Consider the following 14,443-nt stretch of genomic DNA (forward strand, 5'->3'; position numbering starts at 1 on the left):
TCCATTGTCCTGGACTTCATGCCTGTATAAAGCACCATTGTGAGCTCATCTCAGAGGCATCCCAATGAGAGGAGTGGCCCAGCTTACCTCGTTCTCCTGGGGTCCCTGGCTGGCCTGCATTTCCTGGGAAGCCTGGGATACCTTGAGGTCCTTGTTCACCAGGGGTTCCAGGTGAGCCTGGTCTCCCAGGCTCCCCAGGAGGTCCTTGGATGGTCCGGACTGATGTAGAGTGGCTGGGAATCTGGTTGAGAATGGCTGTGTACCTGGCCATGTGACCTGAGATATGGACACAAAAAAAAAATTAATGAAGTGTCACCCAAAGAAAGGGAGACTGGAAATATCACTTGCCACAGTTGCAAGCAACTCTATTAGACAACCACCAAGGAAAAAAGCACCCCCCTGCCTTGAAATCAGTTGAGCTACAACTTAAAAATTTTTACATTTTACTTTGGATGTATTAACAGCTGGACTTTATTCATGCTGCATCTCATGTATTTGGAATTCCACAGCTCACGACAGCATCTCAGTAAACATCAAGAGCAAAAGCCATAAATTTTGTCTTCACCCCCAACATTTATCTAACTTCTAAACCCTTACCCAGCTGCCCTTTTTCTCCAACGATTTCTCCCCAAGTTGACTTTTTTCCAACCCACAAAGCCTGCTCCACCCTTTTCCTTACAAATCCCCAGACAAGTGCTCTGTTTCAACTCCCCTCTTTGCCAAGTCTTTTTGCAGGAAACTTTACTTGGGCTTGAGCCTCAGAAACTCCCACTGACTTTATTACTAAAAAAAAAAAAAATCTGGTCCTCTCTCACAAAATCCCTTAACTTGGCTAGGCCTGGATGAATGTATTTTAATCATTAGAAATACAGATTGATAAAGTACTTGATACCACAAAGTCTCTTTTTCCAGCACCATCAGAAGCGATTTTCCTATAGAAGTGAATTTTCTAGAGGACATCCCTTTTCACGGGTTCCGCCTCAATACAGAATAGTAACCATTTTTAGAGGAATTCTTTCTACAATATCTTCAGTGCATTCTTAGGCCCATGGTGGGAAGGTGGATGGGCTCCCTGGTGACTCAGGGGCCCTCAGAAGGTGTGTCCAGGATTGCTTGGGTGGGGCAGATATTTCTGCATCTGCTTTTTTAGCTTCCTCCTTTGACTGGAGCTGTCCCTCATCACTTCTCTTGCTGTCAACACTTTGGCCTCACACAGTTTCCCCTGCAACCCTTCCTGGCATCATTCTTGTATTACCTCTGCACTAAAAAAACAGATAAGTGACTTTCTAAGGGATTATATGCTAACCTATACGGCAAGTTCTGAGAAGGAGCCTCAGAGTAAGGAGCCTGGAGAAGCCTGGGGTGAGTTGGGGAAGATGGTGGAGGGAGCAGAAATGCAGTGCCAGGCAGGTTGGGCCCTGTTGGGGAAGCCAAATACAATGGCAGCTGTGTTGACAGATGGGCAGGGCCTCCCAAGCTTCAGGCCTGTTTGAGCTTTCTCGTGTAATCCTCTGCGGGGGTCCATTCCCTAAAAGTCACTCACAAGAATTCCTGAGAACTCCTGAGGGGGAAACTCTGTTTTTAAGGCATATTTTTCAATAATCCCATTTTTATGTAAGATTTTTATTCTATAGCAAATACTGTGAAGTCTTTCACATACTGTCATCAGTGAGTCATATTAAGAGTTAACCCTCAGGTTTCCTGAAACAAATACCTATTCATTTAAACACCTTGTATACTTGGAATGAGAAACCCACAAAAAAATCCAAGATAGGTTAGCTTTGAATGTGTTTCTACTACAAAAGTGACTTCTGTTCAACTTCCCTTTATAATTTATGATGTTTTTAAAGATATTACTTTGGTATTAATCCTGAATAGTTTTATTTAACTAGTAAATTCTCTCTTTCTATATATATTTAGTTTGGGCAACATAATATATGATTAAATAGAGTTGAAATATAGGGAGTATTTCTATAGTAGCTTTACACTCAGCTTACCCTTAGATTTTTGTCTAATAATTCTCAAGCCTATGCAAACCTTTATTCATGTCTTCCCTAAGGTGAGAGCCAGGTTTCTCCACTACAGATGGAATTACTTTGGACACAGCCACTAGGGCCTCTTTGGATACTTAAGAGATTCCCAAACTTCTCTGGATGAAGAGGGTGTTAAGGTGTTAAGATAGTCACTCAGGTCATGTTTATTAGGATGGAGTCTTGACAGAAGAGTTAGGTTGAACTGGTTGGGTTTACGAGGAAAGTTGCATCTTTATTTGACCTTAGATCTTCCTGAAACTGAACAGAGAAGATTCCACACTATCACACTACTAACCCTCTGGTCACCAGATTATTGAAACAAAGTATACACCCATTCAGGAGGAAGATGGTGGATGTGCATAATGGGAGGAATGTAAGGGAGAGAGCAGGAATCAGTAATTGAAATATTAGGCTGTGGGAACATTCAAGTAGAAAATGAAGAAATGGGGTAGATATCATACAAAGTATGTTCTAGTGTAATTTTTATCATGAAGCCCATGTAGTTCAACAAAAATCATTTGTGTGGCGTGTGTGTATGTGTTTGGCTCACATATTAAAGAATAAAGGGAAAGACTATAGACTCAGCAAAAGAAATGGATGAGAAGGAGGTATTAATTTAAAACTAGAAAATATAAAGCAACAGCATGAATCATCTATTGAACCTGGCTTCTAATGCCTTAGCCTGGTAACTTTCAACTGCTAGTACTCGAGACAGGAAAATATAAGGTATAAAAGATCTGATCTTGAGCAGCCAAAAAGTGAATGTAGACAAAAGACACAGAAGTGTCTGTTGCATGGGTGTAGAACTCCAGTGTAGTCTGTTATAGTCTCTGAGCTATGTTTGCCACGGCCATCTGTACAGCTTGCAGCCCTGCACAAGACAAAGCTTCAGAGGCATTTTCTTTGGTTGTTACACTGCCAGGAAAGATAGGTTCCTATTTGGACAAGGAACAGGAACCAACAACCTGTTAATTAACTTGATGGGAGAATCCTTTCCCATCCTATGCACACATCAAATCATCACACTGCACACTTTAAATATTCTACCATTTTATTTGCCAAGGGTATATTTTATTTGCCATCTTCCTCTTGAATGGGTGTATACTTTGTTTCAATAATCTGGTGACCAGAGGGTTAGTAATGTGATAGTGTGGAATCTTCTCTGTTCAGTTTCAGGAAGATCTAAGGTCAAATAAAGATGCAACTTTCCTCGTAAACCCAACCAGTTCAACCTAACTCTTCTGTCAAGACTCCATCCTAATAAACATTACCTGAGTGACTATCTTGACACCTTAACACCTTCTTCATCCTAAATAAATCTCAATGTAGGAGCAGGGGAGGATTATGCTCAATGAAAATAAAGAAATAAAAGAAAAATATTGGATGGTTTCACTTATAGGAGGAATGTAGGGGAACCAAATAATAGATCAGGAAAAAAATAATTATAATAAATTAAAAAACAAAATCAACAGGCAACTATAATCAGACATCCCACAGGGGAGGGGTAGGGAGAGGGATCAAAACAGGGGAAGGAAGAGCACAAGGGACTATGGTGACGGTGCACGGGTGAATGGGTGGTGGGAATTCTATGGGGACTACACCAGAGAGGAGAAAGCATACATTGTACAAAAAGGAAGAATGATGTAAAATATATATAAAATATAAGTGGGGAGCAGAAAGCAACATCTGTGACTGATGCACTTACTCTGGATGAGCTGCTCGCACACCTGCCGTGCCACTGCCCTCACCATGGCTTGAGACTGCAGGTCACCCTGAAGGGGAGAGAACACAGCCCTGACTCAGCCACAAGCCCAGCCACGTGGTGGGACTTCCGAGGCATGGATCTGACGTCACCTGTCCCTCCCACCTGAGTGCTTTGGCTCCCGGCAACAGGCAGACTTGACCACCATGGCACCCATGGAGGAGGAAGCTCTAAAACATTTGTGGTGCCAAGTTCCTGAGAGCCTTTATGAAATTAAAAGACCCTAGTAAGTCTTTCTGGTGCCAGATACAAAAAAATTTAACAGTTTTGAAAAAATATATACATATTTCATGCAGCTTTTACAGCTCTCTAGAGCTAATAAAATGCAGCACTTTCTCAAGCAGGGGCTTATTAAATGCTAATAACAATTCAGAGGAAAGATGGTAAACCCATTTTATAGATGAACACAGTCAAACTCATCGCTCAGGTTTTCACTGAGGTAACTGGATGAGCCTGAAGCCACCGCTGTTTCTATGGGAGCTGACAGCACAGATATGTTTGCAGATGCATGAAATCTCAAGGGGTAGAGAAGGCCCCCCCAAAAGACTGATTTTATCCCACTCTTTGATTCCATGCCTGTCATCGTCTACCTGGGTGCCAGTGCTGGGCCATCAGTCCCATTTTATCCCTGGCACTGGTAAAGACCCTTTGCTTTCAAGAAGTCTTTTCATAACATAGTTTCTTTATCAAATCTACTCTGAGTTAGATGAGTTTGAATCTCCCCATTTTATCCTTTAAGAAATGGACCTGTGGGCCTCCCTGGTGGCGCAGTGGTTGAGCACTGGGTTGCGAAGCTGCGCACAGCCTCTGCAGTGCTGGTTCGATCCCCGGCCGCCGGGCAAGGGTCCCACATGGCGTGCAGACCTCTCCTGCCGCCCGCTGCTCCCCTCAGCAGTGTATTTCATCATTCTGCCTGTTCTGCTCCCTGCTCTGTCTCTGGTGAATTCTCTCGCCCTCCTGCACTTCTGACTGTACCCAGTGCTTGTATAAATAAATAAATAAATAAATAAATAATTCTTAAAAAAAAAAGAAAAGAAAAGAAATGGACCTGAGGACATCTAGTTGCATGGTAGCAGTTTCTCAACCAGAAACTAGGTCTCCTGGCTTCAGGGAACAGGTGTTTCCCATGTGAAAAAAGTGCTCAGTCAAATGAATTGAGGAATGAAGGAATGTATTAGAGGGATGTGTCATTATCATAGTCCACAGGCCTCTTTTATCAGGCTTCATGGTGACAGCGTGCCATCAGCTGGGGCTGGGCAGCAGAGCAGTGATACTTACTCGTTCTCCTCTCTCTCCCTTTGGTCCTGGAACACCCTGTGAAAATGTCACATTGTCAAGTTACACGTAATACTGTACTCCGGTGAGCATAAGGATAGTGTGTCTTTTCTTCTGTTACTCAAGTGTGTTTCATAACTCTAGTAATTCTGAGCAAAAATCAATACCCAAATACCCAAGCACAGAAATAAACAAACAACAACCCATCATCCCACCAAGCATAGTTGTTCTGGCAACAGTTTACTCCTCCTACCTTTGCATACATAGACACATGTTTTAGTGCAAAATTGGGAGCATGCGCCATATTGTCTGTTCCAGATAGTTTCACTGAATAGATCATTCACATCCATCCCCACTTAATGCCACTCTGAATTATACTCCATCGGTACTTCATAATTTATTTTGCAAGTCTTTGTTGAATAGTTAAATAATTTCAATTTTTCAAAAACTATCTCCCAAAGGAAGGAAGGGATTTTCCAACCCAAGAGTTCAAGAGGAGATGAATTTATGAAATCCCACAGCCTCATACTGCTTTCCCTTTAGGACAATAGCATGTGATTTTTTCTTCTTGACTCTCCCTATAATGGGAGTGAATATTCAGATAAATTCTCAGTTTATTTTGTTCTGCAGCTTAGCTACTCTTTGACCCAGAAGAAACTTCACTATTACTGTAAAAAAAATTACTGACAAAGCAATGGTGTTTTGAGTGTGTCTGCAATGAAATTACTTATAATGCAAAACATGTGTCTTGAGAAAGACCTCATCTATTTGTTTCAACTCGGAGACAGTGAGATAGATTCATTGAGCAACATTGTGGTAGTCTCTCCCAAAAGGAGAGTGACTAGAATTTTTACATGGAACTTGCTACCATGTCAGACTATTCCCAATTGTTCCACAATCTCAACAGGTTCCAAATCAAACACAACAATGTCTCCAAAATCTCTATTTAGGTAACAGTTGCTCAAACTCAAAACTCTGGGTTCACCCCACAGAGTGCAGGTAAACTGGCTTTCTGGAACAATAAAATGTCCTGACGGGTGGCATCTACCACTTTAGAGGTGTAAATACTTCTACTAGAGCTGATTTTGAGCTACAAATGTGCTGTCACTGAAAACAGAGTAGAGAAAGAAAGAAAAGCACAAATTGGCTCTCCTTAGCAAGTCCAAGCCAGCTAGAGCTCTACCTTTTCTCCCCTGGCCTATTTATATTTTTGGCTTATAAAACAAATTTATTTTTTACAGTTCCTCAGTCTGGAAGCCCAAGATCTGGATGCCAGTGAGGTTCTGACTCTTCCAGGTGGCAGACTTCATATTTCTTGCTATGTCTTCACATAGTAGAATGGCGAGGGAACACTCTGTGGTCTTTAAGGGATACTAACCCCATTCATGAGAGAATCACCTCCCAAAGACCCCAACTCCTAATGTCATCCATCATCTTGGGGTTTCAACATATGGGTAGTTTTTTGGGGAGTGGGGGGAACACAAACATGAAGTCTAGAGCTTGTATGGGCTAATCAAGATTTTCCAGATAAGTAACAGATATAATGATATATAGATATATGAGATTTATTACAGGAACTGGTTTATATGGTTATTGATGCTGAACTATGGCATGATATGCTGACATGCTGTCTGTAAGCTGTTGAATAAGGAAAGCTGGTGGGATACTTCAGTTCAAGTCTGAAGGTATGAAAACATGGGCAGATTATGATATAGCTTCTGAGGTCAAAGATCTGAAAATTGGTAAATTGTAAAGGAAGGATGCAATGGTGGCATTGCATGTCTATTTCACTCACTCACACATACACACACACACACACACACACACATTTTGCATTGCTATTCTTCCATATCCATCCCTTTGATTCTATCACTCAGATTCTACCTTTATCATCTCACACCAGAGTAACTGTAGCTTCCTTCTACGTGAGTTCCCTATGCAATGACCTCCTTTCCAGTCCATTCTTCACACAGCCACTAGTCTCACCTTCCTCAGGGACCCCTGAGTGAACTTAGAGAGCTCAGGGATTACTGATGGTCTGCTTTTATCAGAAATCACCCTAAAAGATGTGCTCATTGAATGAATGCATGAATCAATGATTGATTTTTCAAGTCTGGATGACAAACCGATTGTCCTTCATTTTAATTGCCTCAGTTGCAAAAAAGGGGGAAAAATTTAAGACATACTAAGCAGTGGTCTGCTAGGTCATTAGAAAGAATGGATGCTGTTAAAATGTACTCAATTTCCATTTAAAAAAGTTTTGCAAGATTTACAAAGCATCCCTCTTACCCCAATTCTTTATAGAAAACTGGCTATGTTCTCTTCTCTCATTCCCTAAACTCCTCAGATGGCCAAGTGTACAACACCTCAGTGCTCTACACTGGTAGGTCTAAGTGAACAAAAGAGCTACCAATGTTACCACTAAATAAATCCTTAATTGAACCAGCTTTTCGATATTAAATGAAAAACAAAAACAAAAATTGGCCAACAAACATTCCACATTTTTAATATGTTAAGAAACAGTTAATACTAGTAGCTAACACGTAAGCTGCTTTGATTGTGTCCGAAACACTGTTCTCAACATTTCAACTCATGTAACCCTTTCAACGGTCCTATAAGATAAACTCATGAAATTCTTACAAGACTCTTGTAAGATTTACTCATATATTCCTTATAACAACATTCTTTCCTTTTTACACATAGGGAAAATGATGCATTGGGAGGTTTAACAACTTGCCCAAAGTCACACAGTAAGAAAAAGGAAACTCTTGGGGCCAGAACCCGATCAGCTAGGCTCCATGAAACAGAACACTCAAAACAAGTGTGCAAGCCAGAAACTTCTGTTGCAGGGTAGATAATATTTTTTCTAATTAAATACATTTTTTAATAAAGCAGATACATATACCCCAAATTTAACTCTAGCCATCATTCAAAAATCAGATTTTTAACTTGAGTTATTTCTTAAAATCCATTTTATCTTGATTATTTTTATTTCTGAGCCACTACACAATGATATTTCCACATTGGCTGTCATTAATTAAATTGGTTTGTCTGAAAGGTTTGAAACATGGAAAAAGAAATCACAGTACAAATGCAAGTGATATGGTAAATGACAGAATCCACTTTGCGGTAGAGAGATGGAGGAGCCTGAAGGAGCCTGAAATCCCTCGTGACAGCCTCATGAAGCTTGTTAGGAGGGAGCAAAAGGAGGTGGTCTCAGTGAATGATCCATTTAGTGAAATATCTGTGCAGCAAGAAGCTATTTTTTATTCCAATTTTTCTGACATCTATCCTTTGATTTTTGCAGAGCAAAACAAAAACAAAATAAAAATTCCTGAGCAAGAGAAGGCCCATAACTCCACCAAAGTATGCTTTGAGGGAAACGCATATTCCCTGTAGAGGGAGGCAAAAAAAAGTGACACATTTTCCTTAAATTTCAGGAACACTTGAAATGTAAAGAAAAGGAAATACAGAAGCTACATTCATAGAGTCATAGAATTTTAGTGCTGAAGGGGAGAGAATGCTCTCATGGTCCAAGTTCCACATATTAAAGATGTCTGTTAAACAAAATTAAAGCATTCTAGCCTGGTTCTGAAGGTCCCTACGGTCTCACCCCAAATCTATAAGAATAACCTTCTTACAGATAACCTTGGACCTGAAACTGGCCCAAATAGAATACAACCATAGCTCGTTCTTCCTTTCTTTTAACAAATATTAGGTAGCTTCTATTATTCTGACCCAGGGTCTACGAAAACAACCTGTTTTAACAAATTTGTCCCCTTAGGAACTATCATATTTTAGTGAAGAGTCTGACAAGGACAGTGTCTCGGCCTGAGGGGGGTGAAGGTGGCCTCAGACAGGAAGCGCATGTCTCCACAAAGAGAAATAGCCAGGAGCTCCCCAGGTAGAGAATGCGGCTCAGACAGGCAAGAGAATATCTTCAAAGCAGAGATGTGTGAAGCTACACAATATTTGGAGAGCTTTAAATAATTTTGGATGACTCATCTTCAAGTGAAGAAAAGATGAGAGATCAAGTTGAAGCAAAAGTAGGGGGCCAGGGAAAAGGGCCACATGGGCTGGTCTGGGCATCTGATCCACCCCCAGGTGATAAATGAGAAGATCCAAGCCTGGGGGCCTCCCCGGTGGTGCAGCGGGTTGAGTACAGCGCTGTAAAGCAATCTGCAGCCTCTTCAACGTGGGTTCAATTCCAGGCCGGCAAGAATCCCACATGGTGAAGCAGACCTCTCCTGTCTCGCCCGCTGCTCCCCTCAGCAGTGTATTTCATCATTCTGCCTGTTCTTCTCCCCACTCTGTCTCTGGTGAATCCTCTCACTCTCCTGTACCTCTGGCCTGTGCCCTAGCTCTTGTATAAATAAAAAATAAATGTTAAAAAAAAAAAAAGATTCAAGCCTGGGATGACACAGCAATGTTTTTCTGGAAAGAGCCCTGGCAGCTAGAGAATAGAGCAGACCAGGATTAGAACATAGGCCAGGGGGGGTGTCTAGGGCTTCCTGTGATAGTTTGGGTGAGAAAGGAGGGGACTTGAAATAAAAGGGTAGCTGTGGTGATGAAGCAAGAGAAAGAGCTGAAAGTACTGAAATATACAAAAGACAAAGGGAGGCCTACGTTTGCTCTATTTTTACTCCAGTCCCCATCTAGAAAGTGCTATCTTCTTGTCTTGGCGGGAGGAAATCCCACCCAGCTTTCAAGACCCCACTGTAATGCTGCCTTTTCAGCATCCATTGTCCCCCTAGGTCAGCTCAGAAGAAGGGGTGTTTCTCTTCTGTCTCTTACTCTCAATCTGTCTTTCTCTCTCAACAGAACTTTCAGAGACTTTCTTGTCTTTGTCTTAAAACATTTCTCACGGTTTGCCTTTTCTTTTAGCAAGTTATATAAAAAACATCATTTTCTTTAAAGAATTTCCACATTTAGCTTGGCCATCTTTGGGATCGTTTTGTCCCTTCCCTCCATGTACCTTGTACATATCATACAATAGTGTACCCCGTCAATATTTTTAAATGAACACCCTTGGAGTCTGACCTCCTACAGGCTAGATGGACAGAGAGTGACGTGACTGGCACAGCCAGCTCAGGTGGTAGCAGGGCAGTGTCTAGAACCCAGGGATCCTGACTTCTGAAGCTCCAGGGCTCTTTAACACTGGACCTACCTCCCTGTGTCCATGTCAAGCTATACACCTGTATTCCTCTCTTCCACGGGCTTCCTCACTGTCAGCTGCCCCAGAGGGGAGGCACTAGGTTGAGCCTACACTTTAGTCTCAGATAGGAATTATGAGCACAGCACACGCCCGCCCCAGGAAGCTGGCGGCTGAAGGCAGAGCATAAGAGAGCAAGCATTCCTGGCATCGACTATAGGAAACCTATTGCTATTTTCAGTGGGGCAGTCTGTCTTTTTTGGTCTCTTTCCCTCCTGCCTTCCTAGACAGACATCCGTGGGAAATCAATCAGCCTGAACACATGACACTGAGCCCGCTTTGCTAGTCACACTAGCCGGGCAGCAGGCAGGCAGCTGGCTGCTCAGGGCCTGAAGCCCAAGCAAAAGTCTAGACTGGACTGTTTGGAGAACAACTGGCATTTGAAAGGACACCTAAGACTCCTGCTGGATCCCCACCCAGTATCTATAGACCAAGGAGTTTCAATCTCTCTGCCTCTCAGGCCCCCATCAAGGGTCTTTTACTGTTGATCTGTAACAATCAAAGACAATATTATTGAAATGTGTTGTATTGGGCCTCCCTGGTGGTGCAAGGGGTTAAGACACAGCACTATGAAGCTATTCACAGGCACTGCAGCACGAGTTCGATCCCCGGCCAGGGAGGTGACCCACGTGGCAGAGCAGACCTCTCCTGTCTCGCCCACTGCTCCCCTCAGCAGTGTATTTCAGTAGATCTGCCTGTTCTGTTCCCCATTCCGTCTCTGGTGAATCCTCTCACCTCCCATACCTCTGGCCTGTACCCCAGTTCTTGTATGCATAAATAAATAAATCTTTAATTAAAAAAAGTGTTTTATTTCTGGGAAAACATTTAGAGGCTATGCCAGAGTTACAGATGGATAAACAGTGTGTTGGGGTGCTACTGACTTAGTAGTTTCCATGCCTCACTCTGCTCCTCACACCCCTCTGTCCTCTCCCAAGGGCCCAGAGCCCTTTTGGATTAGGATCAATCCTCTTAGGTTAAGGGAAAGTGGTTTTAGGAGATGTCACTAAGAATACAACTGTGTGTTTTTGTCCCTGTGTATGTATCACATAAGTCATAGGCTAGGATTCTGACTGAAATGAGTTTCATGAATGAGTCTTTGTGAATGAGAACTAATGTATCTAAAATACCTTGTTCACTGCAGCAAAGGACCCCCCGCCGTGCCCAAGACCTATCCCCAAAACCTGTGAATTTATTGCCAAGCATGACAAAAGGGACTTGTAAATGTGAATTGATTAAGGGTCTTAGAATTAGCTAAGGCTATAATCTAAGATTATTTGGTGGTCCCAATGAAATCTCCAGGTTCTTAAAAACAAGAACCTTTCCAGGCTGTGTTCAGAGGGAGAAGTAACTGTGGAAAATGGTCGGACACGCAACAATCCTGACTTTGAGACAAGTTAAGACAGAAGCCAAGAAATATGAGAAGGTTCTGAAAGCTAGGCAAGGCAGAGAAATAGATATTCTCCTGGAGCCTCCAGAAAGGAAATGCCCATATGTTGATTTTAACCCAGCAAGACCCGGGTCAGACCTGCCGAGCTACAAGGCAATACATCTGTGTTGTTTTAAGCCACTGGGTTGTGGTCATTTGTTATGAAGTCAATGAAAATCTAATTCACTCATCTCCCCTTCAGATCTTACTGTACCTCATATTTTTGGCACATTTGCAAAGTATGCACAGTTATACATCTCAGTTTCTATAGTTTGTGGTTAGAGACTTAGTATTGCACAGATAATATCAAAGTGCTGACTATCCCTGTAGGAAGACTTGCAAGTCACAGAAGATGCCCAAAGTGACTCAGGAGACCAGATCATGTAACCACCTCATTGTAAAAATGAAGAACCAGGCCCAGCTGTGCCCATTTCTTTCCTCTCCATCCTACACTCCCGCCACTGATCATATTTAAACACCAGCTTAAGAGATTAGATGCACAAACATTGAATTAATGCCATTCATTAACTTTCATTTATGCTATTATTTGCTATTGCATGAGTGTGTATTTTAATGAGAAGTGCTCTTTTTTCTTTGCAACAGCAAAATAAAAATTTTTTTTTAACCACGCTGTCTTTTTAAAAGAATTTAGAAAGGAAACATCTACTCTCATTCTCACTAATCCTTGACTTTCTCATGCCCTGTATTTTTTACCCTGGGGAGCCGGGCCTAGTGATCACATAGCTCTTGGACCACATCCCTGTCAAGATGGCATCGAGTTTGCTTAGACAAATACAGAATAACAGGCAATGGAAATACATATATAAACAGAAGCCTAGCTGATTATTTCCTGTTGGGACCACTTGTCTTTAGCCATAACATAACAACAGATCTTAATCTTAATCCTTATCCCAGGGGGCTTCTTGGTTTCCTTTATAGATTCCTGCAGAGCTCAAAACTAACTACATATTTTTGACCAACAGAGATGTTGGTAAATTTAAACACATAAATTCTTGTGATGATGGAGTAGTGGGACTGCCTGGCTGCATACTCACGGGTGGTCCGAGGGCGCCTTGGGGCCCCATGTTTCCTGTGATCCCAGGGACTCCAGGGGCTCCAGGAATGCCCTAAGAAAGGCAGGAAAATGGAGCAAAGATGAAGACTCACTTATTTTCTGTGAAGACAAACAGCTCTCAAGAAGGAGTAGCAAACACACTCAGTGACAGCTTCCCACCCACTCACCCCAAGATGCCAAGAGTCACTGTTCATCTGTTCCCAACTACTGACATAGTAGGGAAGACATCTTTTTTGAGATATTTCCATGCTATCAGTTAGATGTAGTTCTTTCAAATTTAAAACTGTGTCTAATAAAAACTAAGCAATGCAGATGATCCTACAGCAAAGTCACTCAGAGATAGAATAATCATATTTTCAAAGATGCTTTAGGGAGGGCTGTGTACAAAGGGATAAGTTGTTTCACTATAACAATATGACTATGGAGCTAAACGTTCTGGCAATAGAAGATCTCTCCAAAGAAAGAAAGTGCTTTAACTAACCAAATAAATAAATAAATAAGACTTAAAAATAAAATATAATAAAATTTTGAAAAAAGAAAAAAATGAAATGTTTTAAAGTTGAATACACCCCAGAAGTTTTTAGAAATACTTACTATTGGCCCTGGTGGTCCTGGAGGACCAGAGGATCCTTCCTTTCCAGGAAAGCCCTGGAGAAAAGAAACAGTGGTTTACATAACTTTCAGAATAGGAGCACCTAATTCCATTAAATATTGGGGGGTAAGGGGAGGTAAGTGCTGTTGCTTGTCTGGACTTCCAAGGATTCACTGCTTTTAAACTCTTCATGAGAATTACCCTTGGCAAGACCTGTGTGTCTGTTGGCGCTACTAGATTGTCCAATGCAATAATTTTAGGTGTAAGAAATGCCACTTACAAATTTAAACAGGATCTTGTTTCCAGCATGTGTTTGTATTAAAGCAAGCATAACAAATGAGGAAGGGGATTAATTCTTGGTAATGAATGATTACACAAAAAGATGAAGTGTCTTTTAAGGTCTCTGAGACCTTTGGGCAGGGAATCCATAACACAGAGATCTATAATATAAATTAGTGTAGAGTCGCTGAAACTCTGCTATATTCATCAGGAACAGCTGGGAGGAGAAGAGGGTGGGGATGCATTTCCTCCTGCGATTACAGATTTTGAAGCTTTGTTGAATGTGTGCCATTATGGCTTTGCAAAGGGATACATATTTGCTTACCTTTCCATGTTGGAAGAGATTAAGGCAGAAAACAAAAGATGTTCTTTATAAAAATATTTTCTTAAATTATTGAATGTGTATGTTATTTTTATAGTGAGTGTTAAGAAATAGAACAGAATGACTTACTCTTAGTTATAGCTCTTAATTGTGGAAGCTGGTCTTTCAAATGCAGATAAAAATGTGAGAATCTTCCATCTAAATTTTGTAATAGGTTCATAACATTTTGTTCAAAACATCACCTTCTTTGACGAGGAGAGATGGACTTTGCATTGTGTCTCATCTCATATGGTAATAATCCATTCCTGTCTCCAAACAGCTCAAACCAAGCTCCCTGGTCTTCCTTACTGCCTCTCCCAATTCCCTTTCTGAAAATCATGCCAACTTTCCAGGGAACTTTTCCCTTCTATTTATCTTGCTCATGAAAATTCATCTTCTTGAGGCTCCCCCCCCCACAATCATGCTAC

The 14,443-nt window shown here is 41.5% G+C and overlaps 1 protein-coding gene across 3 annotated transcripts in view; it reads right to left on the reverse strand.

The window, feature by feature from the left end:
- COL14A1 (collagen type XIV alpha 1 chain) overlaps positions 1 to 14,443 on the reverse strand; it is a 161,158-nt gene that overhangs the window by 20,983 nt on the left and 125,732 nt on the right. For all 3 annotated transcript variants that reach the window (XM_037502239.2, XM_054692006.1, XM_054692008.1), the window contains exons 41-45: positions 13,378 to 13,431; positions 12,764 to 12,835; positions 5,074 to 5,109; positions 3,739 to 3,805; positions 88 to 276 (exon numbers count right to left, since the gene is read on the reverse strand). In XM_037502239.2, the coding sequence (XP_037358136.1) occupies positions 88 to 276; positions 3,739 to 3,805; positions 5,074 to 5,109; positions 12,764 to 12,835; positions 13,378 to 13,431 (418 nt within the window). The remainder of the gene's footprint in view (positions 1 to 87; positions 277 to 3,738; positions 3,806 to 5,073; positions 5,110 to 12,763; positions 12,836 to 13,377; positions 13,432 to 14,443) is intronic.

The sequence above is a fragment of the Talpa occidentalis genome, unplaced genomic scaffold (assembly GCF_014898055.3).
Source record: "Talpa occidentalis isolate TD23 unplaced genomic scaffold, MPIMG_talOcc4v2.1, whole genome shotgun sequence".
Classification (NCBI taxonomy): domain Eukaryota; kingdom Metazoa; phylum Chordata; class Mammalia; order Eulipotyphla; family Talpidae; genus Talpa; species Talpa occidentalis.